Here is a 21,384-nt window from a genome sequence, read left to right on the forward strand (position 1 = left end):
ATATATTTATTATTTAGATATGTCAAGTAGATCATAATTAACTAGACATTTGATATTAATTAAAGTCCAAATAGATCGAGGTCGATTAAATATTTGGGGCTGATAAAGAAGTCCAACAGATGTGCATTAGATGCTCTAATAGGTCAAGAAGAAATGGATGCTTTGCAATTGTAAGTCTAAGAAAGTCATAGAGAATCAAATGCACGGTATGTGATGAAGTCCTAGTAGACTGACTGGATGTCAAGCAAAGTTGAAGTCCTGGAAGAGTGAACTCTAAACAATTGAAAGTCTTAATTAGTGAAGGTTGAGTTGAGACTCAACAAAGGATGAAATTCAAGTGAGTCAAATTTAACTAATGTAGGATCGTAAATGCGCTAGAGGAGGGGTGAATACCGCTATCTTTTTAGCGTTTTCTTAGTTTTTCAAACACATCGATTATGCTCGTAAATCAAAGTTGGCGTTGCAGCAGAAATAATGAAAATAAGAACAACAAGTATAATAGACACAATTTCTTTTTACTTGGTTTACAGCGATTGACTACTACTCCAAGGCCCGCAATCTTTGATCGTTTATGTATGGACAATCCACTATATAATTCCTTCCTTACGGAAAGAAGTTGTAACAATTTACAAAAATAATATTATGATAAAAACTTTAAAGCATACAATAAATAAATCGTTACCCAAACCATCGGAGAAGAAGATGAAGCTTGCTGTGCGAACTCCGACGTTACGACAGCTGCTAGGGTGTTGATGGAGCCAAACCAAGTGATCAAGTTGCCCAACAAGCTAATACGGATTATACTTAACCCACTCTAGATGTTGTCATTATGCATCAATGGAGGCCCAATTACAAGAGCTAAAGCTAAGAAGATGAAGGAAACACTTAATGTGCTAATTGAAGATGTGAAAGCCAAAATTACAATCGAAGAAGGCTTGACCAAGAGGAAGTCATATGACTTAGTCAACTTAATTCAAGCTTTAGATGAGCTTAAATAGCCACTTAAGTCTCATGTTTATGTAGTGGGGATATGTAAGCTCAATTTAGGCTCAATTTCTAGCTTTATTTGTGTGACGACTCGGCCCGTCCGCCCGTGGGAATTCTACTTATCCCGATCCCTATTTTTCTGTGGGTCATGGGTCGTCGACCATCGACCGTGCCGTTATCTACTAGGACTTTGCACCCCTACCCAGTGGATTTTTGTCTTCCCCAGATTCGAACTCTAGACCTGCAGGCTAAAGTACTAAAGTTCCTTGAATCTGGTAACCAAATGAGAAGTTCTACTGGTCTAGAGTTCTCACTTTGGTTACCAGATTCAAGGAACTTTAGTATTTTAGCCTACAGGTCTAGAGTTCGAATCTGGGGAAGGCAAAAATTCACTGGGCAGGGGTGGAAAGTCCTAGTAGGTAACGGCACGGTCGATGGTCGACGACCCATGACCCATAGAAAAATAGGGGTCAGGATAAGTACAATTCCCACGAGCGGACGGGCTGGGTCGTTACAATAAAAATGCTCCATTGGTATGAGGTATTTTGGGGAGAGCCCAAGAATAAAACCATGAGGGTTTAGGCCCAAAGTGGACAATATCATGCTATTGTGAAGATATTTTGAATCGATCGGTACTAACAAGTGGTATCAGAGGGAGGCCATTCTTCACTGGATTAACCACCAGAAGAGCCATGATCTGGATCTAACCATGTGGGTTAAACCTTAAACAAAGGAAGTGGGTGCTCCCGTGTTTGAATCAAGAGGACCAGACACCAAGTAGGAAGTCCTAGTAGGTTGGATGGATCGAGGGGCAGAAAGTTCTAGTTTCGACTAGGCAGGAAGTCCTAGTAGGTTAGGTGGGGACCGAGGGGCAAAAAGTCCTGGTAGATCAAGGATTCAGACATCAAAAATGACGTTTGAGGGGGGCTTGTGGTCCTTTGTTTGAGGGGGATTATTGGGTTACAAGGGTATAAACATAGTTCCACATCTAAAACACATGAAAAATATCAAGGATTTAAAAGGATGAAAGATATCTCTATTGGTATAAGACCTTTTGGGGAGAGCCCAAGAACAAAGTGTAAAGGTTTGCACATCGAGAGGTAACATTATGAACAAACAAGTGATTAGTATTCACATGAATCCTCGATGAGTTCTTTTTCCGTTGTGCATATGTTTATTTTTCACATCAGAACCCAATAAGTTTATGATATCTTCTTACACTTGCAATGTCAAGCATATAATATTTTGATAGAGAACATCTTGTTTACTTTCATACAACATTTGTATTTAATCTTTGAATCACACAACAAAATTTAATAAAAGAAAAATCTTAAATTTGATATGCACAAGAGCACATATAGAAATCTTTACAAAGCTAAATAACACATTAACTTGCGTTTTGAATCTTACTTTAAGCATGAAGGTTTTTTCATATAGTGCAAGAATAGCATGTTCCGAATGCCATCATTGACAACATGTACTCCATCATCATTTGGTATAGACATATAAAATTGAAGACATTATATTTTGGTACCAATTTAAATTTGAAATTGGCAATGCATCTTGATGCATAGTCGAATGTCTTCTTCTTATGTATACAAATTTAAGAAACTTACACAAAAAAAATGGGAATTTTCATTTTGTATCAGGATTTTGGCAAATGTTATATGAATAAATACTTGAATCCTGAATCTCCTCTTGTAAGTTTGAAATACTTGAACCTTGTGTTCAGATTGACCCCCATGAAAGTTTAGGGTTAGAATGAGAAAAGCATGCGGTAGAGGAGAGTTTAGGGTTAGAATGAGAAGAAGGTGTATAGAAAGTTTTCAAACTTTACAACGCAACGAAGGAATCGAGAACCTTTTCATTGGAAGCGAAAAAGGGGCGGGGACGCATCGATAGCAATGCAAGCCAAGGTCTAAGTTATTTATTAAGTGAGTTAAGCAGCCGAGTCAGGAATTAAATTAGAGCAGTGTCCCCGAGCAAAAAGGACGCCATTATCCTTGAACCCCTCGTCGCCAGAAGAACACGCACACCATAAAAAAAATTTCTCCTCTGTTGCTTGTTCTTGTCCTCGAATCGAATCCGAGCGCGGGTGTCGCAACCCTCCCGCCGCTATCTCCTTGTAGCAATCTCGTCCGTGAGCACGCCCCGAGGCGATGCCGATGCAATTGCTATAATTATTGCTGCGGTTGCGCTAGCAGCTGCCGCTTCTGGTGAGGTAGAGTTTGGGTTTGCGGTAGAAGTAGGTGGTGGAGGGTGGTGCAAGGTGGTGGTGCTGCTGTTGTAATCTCGGCTGAAGCTACTTGTTGGCTTGCTCTCCTCCGCCGAAGCCCCGAAGTGGCATGCACCGAGCTGCTTCCCCTTGTTTTATGTGACGCTGATGGCCTCCACTTCCTTTCTCTTCTCCACTCCCCAAGCTCATGCCTCAACGGACCGCCCTAACTCCATCTCTACTACTACTACTACTACTGCCTCCTCCTCCTCCTCCTTTTCCTCCTCCTCCTTTATTAATACCAACTCCCCATCCGCTCCTCAATCCTCCCTCTTCCTCTTGCCTTCCCAACAGCTTTCCTACTGCCAGCAGCAGGAAGAGGAGCTGCTGCAACTCCTGCTCTTCCAGCACCAGCAGGAGCAAGCCAAGATGGTGAGGAAGCGCCTCGCGTCCGAGCTCGACTTGCAGCCTGACGACGGTTCTTGTGCGCCTTCTCGCCTCCCTCGCCGCTCCGCTGCCGCTGCTTCTTCCTCCGCGAACCCTCCCCCGCTCTTGGGGCAGTCGTCGTCTCTTCTCCTTCCGCCTCCCGTCGAGTCCTCTTCCGTCCTGTTGCCTAGCAGCACTAGCTCGATTCTTCCATCTTTGTTGAATCCTTCGCCGCTGCTGCCACTGCCAGTTTGTGGTTTCTCTGGTTTGCCGCTGTTTCCTCCGGAGAATGATCGGATTGCTTTGCCGGCTTCGGAGACGGCGGCTGGACGCCAGTTTGCTTCTTCTTCGGCCGTTGGAGGAGGAGGTGGCGGGGCTGATGATCCCGGGGCTAGCACAGCTTTTGTGGACGGGATCATTCGGGATATTATTAGTAGCTCCGCCGCCGGTGGGGAGGTTTCTATCCCTTTGATAGTTCAGAGTGTCCGTGAGATCGTGCACCCTTGTAACCCAAGCTTGGCAGCTTTGCTGGAGTTCCGGCTGAGATCGCTCCAACCGCCGGCTCCGCCATTGCCGTCTCTTCCGGCCATCTCGCAGTCGGCTCTTCATCGGAGGATGGACGCGAGGGAGGCTCTTCCAGTTACGGAGATTGCCTCTCCGTCGCTAAAGCGGGGGAACCCCGCACCACCCTCGTTTGCGTTCCCTGCGGTGGCTACTAGCAGCGGCGGATCGGAAAAGCTGCAACCTGCACCGCCGCCTCCACAGCAACCGCAACGGAGCTCCACGTCGATTTCATCCGATGAGGCTACGGCAGCGACGGTTGCTGCTACTACTTCAGCGGCAATGGCGGCGAAGGAAAAGAGGGTAGAAATGGAGAAGAGGAAGCGGGATGAGGATGGGCTACACCTGCTGACGCTGCTTCTCCAGTGCGCGGAGGCGGTGGCAGCCGACAACCTGGAGGAGGCAAACCGCCTGCTCCTCGAAATCTCCGAGCTCTCGACTCCCTTCGGCACGTCCGCGCAACGCGTGGCGGCCTACTTCTCGGAGGCCATGTCGGCGCGGCTAGTGAGCTCCTGCCTCGGCCTCTACGCCCCTCTCTCCACCGTGCCCCATCGCCACCGCCTCGCTGCCGCCTTCCAGGTCTTCAACGGAATCAGCCCCTTCGTCAAATTCTCCCACTTCACCGCCAACCAAGCCATCCAGGAAGCGTTCGAGCGTGAGGACCGCGTGCACATCATCGACTTCGACATCATGCAAGGTCTTCAGTGGCCAGGCCTCTTTCACATCCTCGCCTCCCGCCCCGGCGGCCCACCTCGGGTGCGCCTCACTGGCCTTGGCTCCTCTATGGACGCTCTTGAGGCCACTGGCAAGCGCCTCTCTGACTTCGCCGAGACCCTCGGCCTCCCCTTCGAGTTCGTCCCCCTCGCTGAGAAGGTAGGCAACCTTGACCCCGACCGCCTCGGAGTCAGCCGCTGCGAAGCCATCGCGGTGCACTGGCTCCACCACTCGCTCTACGACGTCACCGGCTCCGACACCAACACCCTCTGGCTTCTGCAGAGGTAACGCAGGCACTTGATGTGCTTCTCTTTCTTCTTCCTTCTTTTGTTTTTTAGTGCGATTGCCAATGCCGTGTGCCCAAGCGGAAGGAGAGCTCCTTTTTATTTCCTTCACGATTTTCACCTACTTTTAAGCTTTCCTTTTACGGTGTTAGCTTCTTCGCTCGATCCAAGTTTCCTCATTTGCGATTTCTCGGTGGAAGCTTGTAGACTTGTAGTGGTTCAAGGGATCTGTTTTTTCTCCTCCTTTTTCTTCTTCTAGTATCATTGTTGTTGCTTTCAAAGAGGTGATGATGGCGGAGGAGGTACTTTATTAATTTGTTTTTATTTTGCATGTAATTAAAATTGCAGGTTGTCGCCGAAGGTGGTGACGATGGTGGAGCAGGACCTGAGCCAATCGGGCTCGTTCTTGGCCCGCTTCGTGGAGGCGATCCACTACTACTCCGCCCTCTTCGATTCGCTCGGCGCCAGCTACAGCGAGGACAGCCAGGAGCGGCATATCGTGGAGCAGCAGCTGCTCTCGCGAGAAATCCGCAACGTGCTCGCCGTCGGAGGCCCGGCGCGCACCGGCGAGGTCAAGTTCAGCAACTGGAGGGAGAAGCTGAGCCAGTCGGGCTTCTGCGGCGTCTCCCTCGCCGGCAACGCCGCCGCCCAGGCTACTCTCCTCCTCGGCATGTTCCCCTCCGACGGCTACACCCTGGTGGAGGAGAACGGCACGCTCAAGCTCGGGTGGAAGGACCTCTGCCTCCTCACTGCCTCCGCCTGGAGGCCCATCAATCACACCGTTGTCGGAGCCACGCGGTAGCAAAGCTCAATTCCTGTTTAAAAAAAACCTGATCCTTTTCGTCTTCTTCAATTCCTGTGCGCATGATGCTTGATGTGTTGCCTAACGAGCAAAAGTTAGCCATTGCCGTGGAATGCTTTGGACGAGGTGTGCGTGGCAGCGACGCGGCCTCTGCCTCGACATGGCCATTGCTGGCAGCGTATGGTCCTTTTCCATCTCACTGCAACTCTGTACCCTCCCTGAAACTTTCACCCCCTCACTCAACTCATAGCTATTGCTTAATGGTTGAAGGAATCGAGTAACCTGTGGTAATGTACTCTCGATTTTCTGGAGATTTGGGATGCAGCTTTTACTTGTCTTGTTTAAGGAAATCATCAAATCGCCCTCTGATGCATGGGTTAAAACAAGGAGAGGGGCCATGAAGAATGCACTCCGGTAGGACATTGGTGTTTGGTTTGGCCCAGCAGATATGGACTTCTGTAGGTTACTGCAGCTTCAAGTGTCATATCAACTTTGAATGCTTGTGTCCTCTTCAGGGAATGTTAGCAATAGAAATGAATAAATTGATGCTTCCACATAATAATTTAAGAACAATGATAAGGAGGAAAAACAAGAGGGCCGACCTCGCTACATGATTTTGATTACATGGATAGTAATTAAACTTATTTTGCATTACAATTATATTCGTTTACAAAACATTCTTACCAATTAATATTTTACAATGAGAAGAAAAATAATTAAGCTGGAAAGTAAAACAATAATTAGGTTGAAAATAAACAGGAGCAAGATTGAACACGGAGCACTTTCTTTTGTGCTCCTTTATTTATAGATTTCAAATTATCTTTAAACTATTTTTCTGTGTGAATCTAGTGATTGAATCTTTTCAAGTCAATTATTTTCATGATCACATAAGCTTCTGTCTACAATAAATAGTTCACTAGCTTAATCATGTGCGTCATCCGATAGTAATTGTCTTTTTTTTGTTAAATTGGCATTCTTATTTTAGCTTTTGTTGGAGATCCAATTGATTACACTCTTTTTTGATTCTTAAATAGAGAGCAACTATTTTGATAAGATAGACCTTCATTCAACTATTTATTCCACTCTGTAGGATTGAAATAAGGCATGAGCTGGATGAATAGCTTTAAGAAATTATTTCAATAAGGAGAGTTATTCCAAAAAACACAAGTAATGCAAAAAAAATGCACAAAAGTAAAGGAAAGAAGGCAATGCTTACTCAATTTTTTATGTGGTTTGGTAGCCTTCAAATTCTTACTCCATGACCTATTATATTTCAACATGTCACTCTATAAAATTTATTAATTTATTTTTTTCAGTGGAAAAATCTTTTACAAACTTCAAAAGAAGAAAATAAAAATCACAAGTGAATAAGAGAGAGCTTCAGTAGAAAATTTGATAAAGTTTTGTGTTTATAGAATAATTGATGGTTTATAATCAATATGTCCTATATTTATAGCTTTACCCTAAACTTTCAAGAAGTCTCTAGAAGCATTGCATTAGTTGAATGATTATACTATTGGCTGCGGAATGAATAATCACTTCAACCGTCATTTAAGTCAATTATTTTTATCATTATTTTACTACCTTCTTTAAATAATCATTTTGATGAACTGATCATTTTGTTATTCAACCTCCATAAGTCAACTATTCCTTCCATCAATAGATTGCCTTCAACCGTAACTTCTAGAAAATAACTATTATAATGAACTAATCATTCCGTTATGATTGTTCAACACCAATTAATCGATTTCTCCTACTATTAATCAATTGTCTTTAACTATTACTTCTGGAAAACTGTTGTTATAATGAATTAACCATTTCGTTAGAATAAATAACCATTATTTCAAATGACTCAAGTGATTACCAACTATTTGCTCATCAGGAAGCAAATAGAATGTTTCATAGTTGACGAGTTAATTAACTAGCACAACATTAGCTGACTAGTTAACGGACACATTTGGGTTTCAAAAGCTCTAGGTTGTTTGTTGACTCAATAATCAATTGACTAATAGTTTCATTTTAGTTGATTGAAACAATGACTAAGCCAATTCTAAGGCTTTCTTTTGTGCCTAATATAGTCCTTATTTCCCATTATTACAAGCTCACTCCATATATTGTTGCCCAAATGAAATCTACCAAGTAACTTGAGAAAATTCTTTTCCATGACCTTATATAGAGTCTTATTTATCTTATCAAGATTTCTATCAACCTTAACTAGTTGAGGCTTCATCTTGCATTCTCTAATCGGCCGAGATTTGTTCTTGTTAGGTATATGATCACCCTTTACCTACCGAGACTTTCTTTTACTAGATATCTAATTAGCCTTGATCTATGGGGGCTTGCTTTTTGCTGTGTGACTTGCCCCTATCTACACTTTTCATAAGTTTATCAAATGCATTCTCTATTCTAATTATTTACCTTATATTAAAACTGATTGCACTAACACATTTAGCTTACATCAGTCAACTAAAGTTATATTCACTTGACTCCACTTCAAACAAAAACATTCTATTTATGAATAGAACCTCTTGAGTCGATTTGCTAGTCAATTCAACACCTTAGTTGATTAGACATTATTGACTACAACTAAACTATGGTTAAGTCCTTGCCTTTGCCTATGTCAAAGTCTACCTTGAACTCAAAGTAAAACTGACTTGTAGACTCTAACTCACTTAGCGATTATTTGCCAAGAGGGCACTCCTCTTGTTCTTCCTTGTCAGCCAAGAGGCCTCACCATCAATTCTTCCTCGTGCCAAGAGGCACTTCTAAGTCTTCCTCTTCTACCAAATGTATCACCTTTAGGACTTCTTTATTTTTGTAAAGAAGCCTCACTTTTTAGTTTTCCTCATTTACATGGTATTTGGTTAGCTTAACCTTCCATCACTAGCAACAGTTAAGTATCTAGTCACCGTTGACATGCTTGCACTACTCTAACTATCAAGTATCCAATCAATCTTGACTTACTTAGATTTCTTATCTACCAAGTTATTTTAGAACTTCTCATTTATCAACATTTGTTGGACTTCTCCTTTGCTAATGCCTATTAAATTTGACTAATTGTCAAGTATTCGATCAGCCTTAACTTAATTAAACTTCTTCCATTCATTCCATTGCACTTGCAATATCGTATTAAGTATTCTACACTTATACACTTTATAAACTTTATTAGTAAACACAATATTACTGTATTTATTTCCCAAAACATCGAAACCACTTGGTTGAGCTTGACCACTTGGGTTATAATTACACCAACAATCTCTTTAAATCCACTTGTTTAAACTTGACCATTTGGGGCATAATTCTACTAATAGTTGAAAATCTTCAAGTTGAAAATCAACAACTAAATCACAAGTGGAAAGTTTGAAGAAAGCCATAGAAAAGTTCACTAATGGTTCTAGGTATCTTGACATGAGCATACAAAATCAAAAAGTGAACCATAATAAGATCAAGCAAGAATATAAGTTAATATCAAAATGAAAGGCCTATTCTTCATTAATTATAGGGGATTCATCTAGTAGAAGAAGCACATTGGCGAATTGCAAAAATAAACTATTTTAATTTTGTTTTCCATGCTTACATTCGTGTGAAGATGATTTGAACTAGATTAGAATGGATGAGGTTTAGATCATATAAATTATGCAAGACACAATGAGCACTATATCATCCAATTTAATTGATCCCTCGAGTAACAAGTGTAGGATCCAATGAAGAGACTAGAGGGGGGGTGAGCTTAATATCCTATAGATGGAATTGATCGCTTGAGTTCAAAACCAAGATTAGTTATAGAACAAAAATATAAAATAATAATAAGAAAAATCAAACTATGCAAACACTTTTGTTTATGTGATTTGGAACCCATCCTTGGTTCCTACTCCATAATCTATGTCACATTAGTGAGTCACTTCTTAAATCCCTCTATCTTTTCTTCTTCTCAAATTATTCTGGAGGAGGAGAAACCACTTATAATTCTTGCTTATGATAAGAACAAGAAGAAAACATTATGTAAGTATAACATAGAAAACATTGACATTGTAATTAGGCTCAACTTTGTTGGTGCACGAAGGACCAGTCTACTTTTAGGGTTTTGATATTTAATAATATACATAGATCTGATCAGTTTGACAAAGGGTTGATCCAAATATGACTTAATATTTGGATGTGAGTAAAGTCTAGTTAAAGTTGACCAAATGACTAGCAAAAAGTCCTAGTCAGTTGGACAAGACAAGGAGAAATCCTAATTGGAGACTAGGCAAAAGAAGTCCTAGTTGGAGGTTAGGTAGGAGAAGTCCTAATTAGAGGCTAGGCAAGAAGTCCTAGTGAGTGAAGTTGGGTAAAAAGTCCTAGTAAGTGAAGATGGATAGTAAGACCTGGTGAGTAAAGCCGGGCAAAAAGTCCTAACTAGAGGTTAGACAAGGAAAAGCCCAAGTAGGTCAAGAGTGATCGAGTGTTTGGAAGGTGGGAAGTCTATCGAGCAACTAGTCCTAACTGAAGATTAGGCAAAAAAAAAAGTTCAAGTAGGCTAAGGATGACCGGATGTTTGACAGGTGAGAAGTCTACCGAGTCACTAGTTCTAACTCATAACCCAAGGAGTTTTGGGGTTCATAAAAAATTGAACTATTTAACCCATGATCATAAGCAAATACGTAAATATATTCTTGAAAGAGAAGTGGATATAGAAACTGTTGTTGCCGAGATCTATCTTCTTCTAAATATCCTTGTAATTCTTCCATTTATATTTCCACGTGAAGCAGAGGTATTGGGTTTAATTGATTTAGAATTGATTAAGTTTTAATTTTGTTAAGTTTTCAATTGATTAGATTAATTTTTGATTTAACTAAGTTTTACTTGATTAAGTTTAATTTGATTTAATTAAATTTAATTAGATTAAGCATTAATTGATTAAGTCTAATTTAATTGATTAAGTTTAAGTGATTAATTACTTAAGTTTAAATTTTAATTAAGTTAAGTTTTAATTAATTAATTTTAGTTTTAAATTAATAAAGTTTAAGTGATTAAGTTTAGTTTTAATTACTTAAGTTTAAGTGATTAATTAATTAAGTTTTAATTTTTAATTAAGTTAGTTTTTAAGTTTTAATTAATTAAGTTTAAAGTTTAATTAATTGAGCTTAAGTTTTAATTAATTAAGTTTAATAGATTAAGTTAAGTTTTAATTGATTAAGTTTAAGTTTTAAATTAATTTAGTTTAATTGATTAAGTTAAGTTTTAATTAATTAAGTTTAAGTTTTAATTAATTAACTTTAAGTTTTAATTAATTTAGTTTAAATTTTAATTAATTAAGTTTAATTGATTAAGTTAAATTTTAATTAATTAAGTTTAAGTGTTAATTAATTAAATTTTAATTTTAATTAATTAAGTTTGAATTTTAAATTGAACTTGATTTTACTTATAGGTTCCTAGTTTCTTCTTAACCATTTCTAGATCATCAACTAGCTAATCCTATGGGTTGTGTGAGATGGTCGTTCAATTTGGAGCGAATTTCAGGGTCTCATCCTTTTTTTTGGGACTACTCCGCCATTTCCATCCACCACCGACAAGGAGATTGAGATTCGAAGGAGTTCTGTGCACATAGATAAGTCTTTTCCCTTTTTCTCTCTTAGATTAAGGGTCAAGATATATTCCTTTTCTTCTTCCAGTTGTATTCCCTCCGTCATGGAGTAGATCTCCTATATTCTAGGACGTAGGATGAATTGAGATGCATTGGATGATTTGTATTTAATGGATTTGTTCTTTGTCATTTTCTATGACATGTCTATGCTTTGCTATATGAATTGTGTCTTGTGCTTGTTTGATGAAATGTTTATGAGGGCTTAAATTCATGTGGATGGGAGTGAATTATGATTTATAGGAAATCGTAGGATTGTATGACCAGGGTGCCTTGTGACAGAAGGTGAACCTTAGAACCGGACTTTCCAAGGAGATCCTTAAGTTGTAACAATCTCTCATGAGGGATAGCGAAGGACTATTGATCACTAGGAAGAGATCCTTAATAGGGGTACTCAGTGAAAGAGAGTAGGATATCAGGATAGTATGCCTGGGGTGCTCAGTGATAGCGGGAGAGCGATAGAACCGGACTATTTAGGTATCATCTCCAACTAGTATTCATAGCATTAGAAGATAATGATTGAATTCCAATGATGCCTAATGAGGTCAATTTGGTAGCTTGGTTAGAATCCCTACATTGATATAAACATTGAGGAATGGTAAAACATCTATTATATATCAACCATAGTCTCAAGGAATCCAAAATTCTAGGATCGTTTCGCATGTCTATCATCTAGTTGATATCTTTTCGATCGAGGTTTAGGCACTCTAGTTCTCCTTCTTCTCTCTCTCCAATACCAAAACTCAAACATTCGTAAACTCTTTTTGTTCTAGTCTAGTGATAAATTTCACGGTCCTTGTGGTTCGATATTTTTTATTACTTAACGACGACCGTATACTTGCGGCCAGCATCAATGACTAGGTCCTGAGGCGGGAGTCGTTGGCTCAATAGGGGAAGTGATGCGAGGTGATCAATTGCAAGAGAGGTAGTAGCATCAGGCGATGGTAAGACTATTGAGTCATTGCTTGATTTTTCTTTGCCCTTGTCTTAGGCACCAAGGGAGTGGGTCTTTGAAGGAGGATCAGCCTTCTTTGAAGAAGGGGCCAGCTTCCACTTCTTGGAGAGCTCGGCCCTAGCTGTGGAATCCTAGATCTTGGTCTTTTTAGCTTTTGCTTCTTGGAGAGCTTGGCCCTGGCCGTGGAACCTTGGATCTAGGTCTTTTTAGATTGATGGTCGTCTTTATGGGGTCGGGTCTTGGTAGGGGCCTCGACCTCAAAAAACCCGATCATGACAGTGGGTTTCTTGGCCTTGGCCAACGCTAGCCCGCTGGATGCAACTCCCTCAGCTGTAGGCTTGGTAGTTTCATCCTCGGCATTAGTAGTTTCGCTTACCAGGGATGGACGAGGAGGAGGTAGTTCGGAAGAGGCCTCGACCACTCCTCCTCGACCCACATACTATCCATGGATGTCAGATTTCATTTCACGGTCTTGTTCATTAAGGCATTCAATATGATTTGCCCTACACCACAGAGTAAAGTTAGTCAGTGTGGAGGAAGAATTAACAAAAAAAAAAGAATAGTTTACGCAATCGGTCCTCCATGGGAATCGCTATATGGCTCATCCCAGTTTAGTACAACAAAGCCTCATTGTCTACCAAGTGATTCACATTGAACTTTAGGTTACTTAGGAAATCGGTAGCATCAAAGTACGCTCGTGACAATCGGTATTGACCTAATGAAGGTGGTACAAATAGGTCGAGACGCCAGGTGGTCGACCAGGTATATAGCTCGGGGGGTTTGACATAAAAGAAATGCCCTTTCCAGCTTTTGTGGGAAGTTAGGTACTCGCTAAGAAAGTTACACCTTGGCTTGGCGGAAAAATAAAACACCGCACTCGACACACTGCAGACCAAAGAAAGAATGAAAAAAGGATAAATCTAAAGGAATTTGGTAAAATCGCCAGATGATGACAGCTCCACAAATTAAACGATAAGAGTTAAGGGTGAGCTAATACAGATTTACTTGGAAGAAGGTCGCTAGGTCTTGCAGGAACGAAGGAAGGGGAAAGCTAAGGCCACTCGTTAACTACCCATGGAAACAAGTCATGTAGCCTAGAAGTAGCTCGTGAGGATGATGCTTCGGTACCGAAATATATGTCGTATGGTTAGACGGGATCCTATACTGTATTTGAAGGCGACGCTCAATGTCTTTCTCATATATCATCCTTTGGGTCTCATATCAAGGATCCTCGACGGCCATGGAACCGAAGACAAGGAGGAGGAACAAGAACTTACTGAGGAAAGGGGAAGATGATAGATAGCTAAGGATGAACAGGACTAAAGCGATGAAAAGCAATGAAGACGACAACCTCCAGTGAGAGCCCCTTTTATACTTGTACCTGATCGCACAGTAGCGTTGTCGTGTCGCTCGGAGGGACCGTTGGATGGGGGTGGCTACATCTCCACGATCGAAAGGTGCTGCAAGTCCGACCAATCAAACTGACTTGACCTTTCTCCTCATCTGAAACACAACATCAATCTCATCTGAAACACAACATCAATCTCGTCCTTTGATCTTCACCGAGTTTTTGAACCTGATCGTAAGATGTTAAGGACAGACACGCGGCGGCATGGCGCTTGATCTGGCCATACAGTTCCCAAAACCAAAATCGCACACCTTCGTCATTAATGTGACGAAACGAACCCTAGCCTCGAGACAGATCCCACATCATGGTGATCCTCTCGCACAATGATACATGATCTTATGTATCTGGTCCATTAAATGCAACCCCACATGTCCATAGACCCGAAACAATGGAAATATGCTAGACCTGTTATCATCCAGTCAGTCAGTCTACGCCTCCTTCGACTAGACTTAAAGGGAAGACTTGTGATATGGCTGATTCTAAGTGCTCCTATGTGGCGTTTATGGTCAAGAGATAGGAAGATCTGTCGAGTCAACAGTCAATAGTCAACTAAGGACGGACCTCATTGAAAAAAGCTAATCCTTATGGCAAGCAACTTGGCAGCTCAGCCACCCTGCCACTCGGCAGCTCGGCAACTCAACCATTTAGTCACTCGGCAACTCAGTAGCTCGACCACTCAGCCATTTAGTCACTCGGCAACTCATCCACACGATAGCTCAACCACTCATCTATTTAGTCATTCAACCACTTGGTGGCTCGGCAACTCAGTCATCTTGTCACTCGACCACTCGACAGCTCAGCCACTAGCAGCTTGGTCATTCGGCCAAGTGGCAACTAAGTCACTAGGCCACTCGACCATTCGGTAGTTCGGCCACTCAACAACTCAATTTCTCAGTCACTCATCCTCTCAGTTTCTAAGCCCCTTAGCCACTTGGCATCTCGACCCTCTCAACCACTCACTATCCTGACATTGGACACCATCTCTTAGCCTAAATTGGAGGTTGCACAGAATCCTGAAATGTGTAACAGACAGAGGGCATAAAAGGGGTGCAGTTACGAGCATGTCAGACTTGACATCCCTCGAACGCTCTCATATCGACACATAACACCAAAAGGAAGTAGGAATATTCAGGGATTGTTGTAGAATAACTAGGATAGTTACGAGGTTATCAGATCTGGTCCCTCAGATATCTTATGTTTGCGCCTAATATCAATAAGCGTCAGACCCAGTCTCCTCAAGTCCTGCAAACGATCCCCCTTGGGTTGATGGGGAAATGTCTTTCGAGTGAGTATATAAATCCTTCAACAGGTATGAAGAACTCTCTCCAAAATCTAACACACTCTTCTTCTTCTTTCTATCACAACTTCATCCTCTTCAACTGATTCTAACTTGAGCATCAGATTGGCCTGTCGAGACTTCTTGACTCAGTCTAACCTCCTGTTGAAGTGCATTTCAAGTTCCCGTTGTTTTCTCCCTTGAGTTTCGCTAGGAAGTCGCGCACGTCTGATCATTCATTGACTGGTGGCTTTACCATCTACGGTGTTTAGTCGGAACAATAATCTTTCAATTAAACAAGATAACAAGATGATAAAAGTGATTTCATTCATATGTGTACACTATATATATAGTGATCTCCTATTACAATCTAATTGCTCTAGGCACTATCGCGCACACACGACTACAGTCAAATAAGAAATCAAATGGACCATTCATGCATAAGGAGGACAACTAGAGAAACTAAGACGATAAATACAATTGATCTTTTCGACATGAGTCCAATTGGGCCCAACTTGTCTTGAGTTCCCATATATAATTTCATCTTTTCAGATTGGGTTATTGAATGAGGGAAAAATGATTAGTTCCCTTCACTTGTGAGTTAGTGCATCATCTAAACTCTCTTTACTAATCATCCTCCAAAATATAATAACTTTAAAAAAAAATAAGATCACTTTAAATTTAAAGACCTAGATAACTTTTAAGGCATTCAATTTTTTTTAAAATAAAATCAAATGCTTTGTTTACCCTGAAGAGCAGATGAATCAGGAAAGGAATCAACAGCGGATAAAAATCGTCAATGGAATGGGAAAAGATCAATAATGGATCAGTCATGTTGGGAAGGAAAGAAGGAGAGAAAGTGAAAGAAAATAAGGCAAAAAATCACTACAAAAATGAGGAGGGAAAATCACCAGAAAAGAGAAGGTAATGGACCCTTTGCTGGCTACCGCAGCTTGTCTGTAGTGGCATGCCGCCGTGAGGCTGCGATCAGGCCTGGCCACCGCAAGCTCATGGCGTCTCTACATGGTTATCGCGACCTCACAAAGGACTCGTATCCATTTGGAGGCTAACTTGGTCGCGGGGTCTCTGCAGAAGCCAAGCTTGGTTGGTGTGAACCGCCTGGCACCGTTGAGCAACTTGTAGATAGACGGAGAAGAGTTAGGGAATGCCGAAGGTGTGAGAGAAAGGAAGGAAAGCTAGTTCCATCTGAGTTTGAGTGGATGAAAAAGAAAAAATTAATCTGTTAATGGATACGGAATCCATCATTTCTTTAATTTTACACCAAGTGAACAAGAAAAGAGTCTCAACTTTAGTGCAATTCATCCTTCATCCATCTTTTAAAGTAAATAGATCATGCTTAAAGGAACATACCACAACTTGATTGAAGTTGGGAGTTACTTTTATAAGCATATCTATTCTCAAAGAGCACAAATTGAGTTGTTTCTTTGAAATTTTAAATTCAAAATGAGAAAAATTAAGCTCCTTTTTCTATGGTTGATAACTTCTTTCTTTTACGAGATATCTAAATTTTACGAACTAATAAATCTTTGAATGTATGGGTTGACTTTATATTTTGTACATCAAATAAATTCAAAAAGTTTGCCCCTCTATTAAAATTGGTGGCAAACAACAGCCGACGCACATCTTTGGTGCAGTTCTGATGCAAATGGTAATAGCAAAACAAGGGGCCGCGCCAATTGTTTGATCTTGATGCAAGAATGGGAAATCCCCTCTTCTACTATCAAGTACCAACTTGACTTGGACCATAAAAAATGACATGAAATTGATCCATGTTTTGCAAAGCTGCCCAATTAGCCTACTTTGATTTCTTGATATTAGAAGTGAGCAAAAGTTTAGTTAAACCGAATAAATTGATCGAACCGATTAAAATTAAAAATTTAATTCCATTATTTTAGAATTTTAGATTTTTTCTAAAAAAAATTAATTAATTCAGTTTGATTTATTAAATCGAATAAATCAAATTAATTAAAATAAAAAATTAATAAATTCTTAAATAAATGAATTTATAAATCTCTAACTAATTGATAATCTCTCATAATACTTGAAAATTTGATTATTTCAATTAATTTAATTTTCGATCGAATTAATCGATATTTTATCAATTTGATTTATTTAATTTTTATTTGAAAATTTAATTGATTCTACTAGTTTAAAAATTTTAATTCGATTTGATTTTGATATCTGTTCAATTGGATGCCAATCCAATTAGGATTTGAGCCCACATCTGGGCACTCAACCCAATTAGCTCTGCATTGTAATTTTTCCTCCGTGAATTATCATTTACATATATTTTAGTTAACGCCCACCTCTTATTTTAGTGTCTATGAACCACACTTATATATAAACTAGTTCCCTCATTGGATCATAAAGTGATTCAGGCCAAACCAGAATTACCACACATTCCATACGCTTTTGGTTGTTGTTGTTGTTTAGGGATTTTAGATGAGCATGGATCTCACCCCCAACAATTTATTCATGAATCCTTGAATGCAAACGACTGCTCTACGTAGTAGTTGCTTAGTGCAGGAGACCTGAGACTTGGAAATCCTATGTGAGTTTAGCTTTCGTTGAAACAGAAACTCAAAACCAGGTCCTGGAGGAGAACCACGAAATGAAGTACTGGGGAGAAGCTGCCTTCAAGAGTACTATCGCCCCGGAGCAACACACTGCATTCTGCAAGTAGTTCTTGAGTATCATCTATCTTCACAAACTTGATCACAGAATGAGAGCACCATATCAGTTCATGTCAGAGATCCTCCGTGCCACCTAGTAAGTACAACGTATATGCCGAACTAATAAGAAACAAACTACTAGTTATTCTATCTCCAAGAGCCCAGCTGTTGTTGTCGGAAGGTCGCTGGTCTTCTACCATCTGAGTGATGTTGAGCACAGATTCAAATCAATAGTGTGAAATGGAACATGTTTAGATTTATATCTCAAGTAGGCGTGATAAGAATCACCTCCTCTACTTTGTCCATGTGGCTCGGTACCCTAAGTAGCTAAGAAGTGTTAGCTCCTTAAGTAGAGGGGAAAAAAGGGCTAGCCAGCAATGGAGCTTGAGAGGTTTGGCTACCCACAAAGAAGAGAGGTAGGGGTTGAGAGTGAAGAGGAATTGATCTACATCAAGAACTCCTTTTATTTCTAAGATAAAGAATAAGAGTTATTTGCGAGATCTTATATAGCTAAGTTGCTTTTGAGCCCATCAAACCGATAGGCCACTAACCAACTTGATCCATAGTCCAATTAGAATTAATCCACATCATGATGCTGCCAAATACATTACGATCAAATCCAACATATTGGTGATGAGATACAATCCAACGGTTGGTGATAAGATCCAATCTCATCTATTATATTTTATATTCCATACAGAATTAACTATGATCGAGTCCATATAATTGCTCTAAATTGATCCAAATTAAAGTTCAATTAACCTTTAATTATTTTAAATTTTGATTCCCTTAATTCACTTGCAAATTAACAGTTAAATTAATTCGAACAAACTAAAATTTGATTTGCCTCAGCCTAACTTTTTTAATTATCTAATTAATGAGTTGGAATAACTAAAACTTAATTATTCCTTCCCGTATGACTACATGCATTATATGACAAGTTCTCGAGTTTATCATGTGTAACTCTATAGACTCCCTTCTTCAGCAACTCTACAGACTCCCAAAACTAGTGGTAGTGATACCTAATTGACCAAATGCCTTGATCTCACGTGAAGACCTACTTCATCAATTTAGGCAGGCAAGTCCATATTAGCCTCTAGCAAAGCCATCTAGATTGTCCATCAATAGAAGTTATTTGTTGAAGCATATCATGCCATACAATTTCTCTTAATTATCATCTTATATCATGATGTGTGCCTAGGACTTAGACCATGTTTATCCTAATAGAGTCCATCTAAGTGACACTTGATACAACCATAACCACTAGAAAGAATACCAATATAAAAACACTTCTCAACTAGTTTCCTTTATGCACATATTTAATCCACATGATTTATAGATTGAATTAGCCATGTAATATGATCTCCCTTTACAAGGACTGAAATAAGTCCACTGTTTCTTCCTTCCTCATCACTAAAAGTAAAATACCTTACCACAAGTGTGTACATGCAACTCTTTCAATGAACTAAGTGTCAAAGTATGCTGATCTCCTTATGTGATGTGTAGGAACTTCAAATTTAAGGACCAATTGCACTCATCTAAAAAAAATCCCATAGGCACTAGGTAAAGTATTAAATGGGTTCTCACTATGAGTTATGACCAATGGATTAATGTTCCCTAACAAACCACCTATCTCCTACCCTAGACGTCATCATGCCTATGACCATGCGATTAGATCATTCACTATATCTCTTGATTTATCACTAAAATAACAATGCTATTGGGGATTTAAAACCCGATCGAATCTGATCTAAACTTGGTTGAGTCAATTTGAGTCTGAATTGAACTAGAGACACAAATATTATTATTTCCATCCTATTTTCCTGGAAAAATCAAGAACACAAATTAATATCCAAAATTTTTCATAAATTAATAAAAAATAGAATAAACATTAAAAATTCATCCAACATTAATATGGATGCATAGCTCAATCTAACCCTAATTTACCCGGTCAAATAGTCAGTTATTAGAGAATACTCTCATTATAACCTATTATTACACAATATAATGGGATTGTGACTAAAAGTGTAATTCTATTTATGGATGCAATCAATGCTGACATTCATGTTGTTGGTGGGACAATGCTTTGAGTAGGTGGGCTAATGACATTGTAGTAAAAGGTAAAATCCGTCATTTCAGCGGTCCCATACAATCGATCTCACAACCATCTGTAAAGAAATAAATCGAAAAGTTATAGGTAACCATTATGGAGGAAGACATTTTTAAGTGTGCCAACGACATTATTATAGGTAGATACACTTTAACATGACATATCCATGCTTAATAAACTCTCTTATCCAATAGAACCACCTAAGTACATGCTTGGATGAGTAATGAGGTTGTGGTTCCTTGTGTGATGGCACCATTGTTATTACAATACATTGTGATTGAATCAACAATGATCGTAAACATGCTAGTTTGCTAATGAACTTGCAAAACCAAAGCTTCATTTGGTGCCTCCAAGGTTCCAATGTATTTAGCTTTCATCATTGATCAACCATAGTTCATGCTTAAAACACTTCCTTCATAAGGTCCCAACTCAGAACAGATATCATCATGGTCAGTTTGGAAGTAGCATTCTTGAATCCTTCCACGATGAATTTTCCGCCTCCATCTCCATACACAAAGAATAAATATTTAATTTTTCTCAAGTCTGATATGATGTAATTCAATGACCACCATCTAAATTGGATTTATATCTACCACATATGCTAATTTACACATGACATCTGTTGGAGAATCTTTATCGGAGAGATTAATTCTTTGCTAAATTAAATTATAAGATAATTCAACTTATCTTGTAAAGATGACTTGAATTGATAATTTCAAGTAGCCATCAGGGGCTAGTATTTTCCCGATCAACGGTGCTGAGTCAGCCGAATGGTCGAGTCGCCGATTGCCGAGAGTCGAGACGCCGAGTGCCGAGACGGCGAGTGTTGAGACGCCGAGTAGCCGAGACGCCGAGTGCCAAGATGTTGAGTAGTCGAGATGTTGAGTGTCGAGATGTCGAGTAGCCGAGACGCCGAGAGGGCCGAATAGATGATGTCGAGACCTGTGCTCAACGCAATTTCCTTAAAATAGATTCGTCCCCTCTGCAGTGCTTAGAGGTCGTGACGGACGTCTATTTCCCAGGATACAACGACAAAACCACAATGACCACCAAGCATTGGCAGATCACGGCGAAATAAATTGTTACGCCCCGGGAGACGGCTTTTCGAGAAATTTCGGTAGCATCTCCCCTGTAACAATGGACTTTCCCTGAATACATACACATATATAAGGCCCACACGGCCAATCCATAACAGGCTATGGATTTATACAAGTAAAATAGAAATAAATGTGACTCACACGACCACTCAACACATCCTACTATAGTATCACAATCACGCATGTATATCAAATCCGTCCAGGAATTCGGTAAACAACTCGAAATGGAAAAT

The 21,384-nt window shown here is 39.9% G+C and overlaps 1 protein-coding gene across 3 annotated transcripts; it reads left to right on the top strand.

Moving 5' to 3' along the window:
- Positions 1-3,082: 3,082 nt before the first annotated feature.
- On the top strand, positions 3,083-6,296 carry LOC141813677 (protein SCARECROW 1-like). 3 transcript variants are annotated; one of them, XM_074701646.1, is made up of 4 exons: positions 3,557-3,765; positions 3,823-4,293; positions 4,372-5,187; positions 5,536-6,296. In XM_074701646.1, exons 1-4 carry the CDS (start codon positions 3,632-3,634, stop codon positions 5,987-5,989), a joined length of 1,875 nt encoding a protein of 624 aa, XP_074557747.1. In that variant the 5' UTR covers positions 3,557-3,631; the 3' UTR covers positions 5,990-6,296. The 3 variants fall into 3 exon arrangements, with proteins under 3 accessions (XP_074557745.1, XP_074557747.1, XP_074557746.1); XM_074701645.1 differs by having other exon boundaries at positions 3,557-4,287; positions 4,348-5,187; XM_074701644.1 differs by having other exon boundaries at positions 3,083-5,187.
- The last annotated feature ends 15,088 nt before the right edge of the window (positions 6,297-21,384 follow it).

Source organism: Curcuma longa, chromosome 20 (genome assembly GCF_044706935.1).
Source record: "Curcuma longa cultivar G26 ecotype Majalengka, Jawa Barat chromosome 20, ITB_CL_G26_1.1, whole genome shotgun sequence".
Classification (NCBI taxonomy): Eukaryota; Viridiplantae; Streptophyta; class Magnoliopsida; order Zingiberales; family Zingiberaceae; genus Curcuma; species Curcuma longa.

Coding starts and splice junctions, on each gene's coding strand:
- LOC141813677 (XM_074701644.1), top strand. CDS start 3,371: ATGGCCTCCACTTCCTTTCTCTTCTCCACTCCCCAAGCTCATGCCTCA. Junction 5,188..5,535: donor ACCCTCTGGCTTCTGCAGAG/GTAACGCAGGCA, acceptor TTAAAATTGCAG/GTTGTCGCCGAAGGTGGTGA.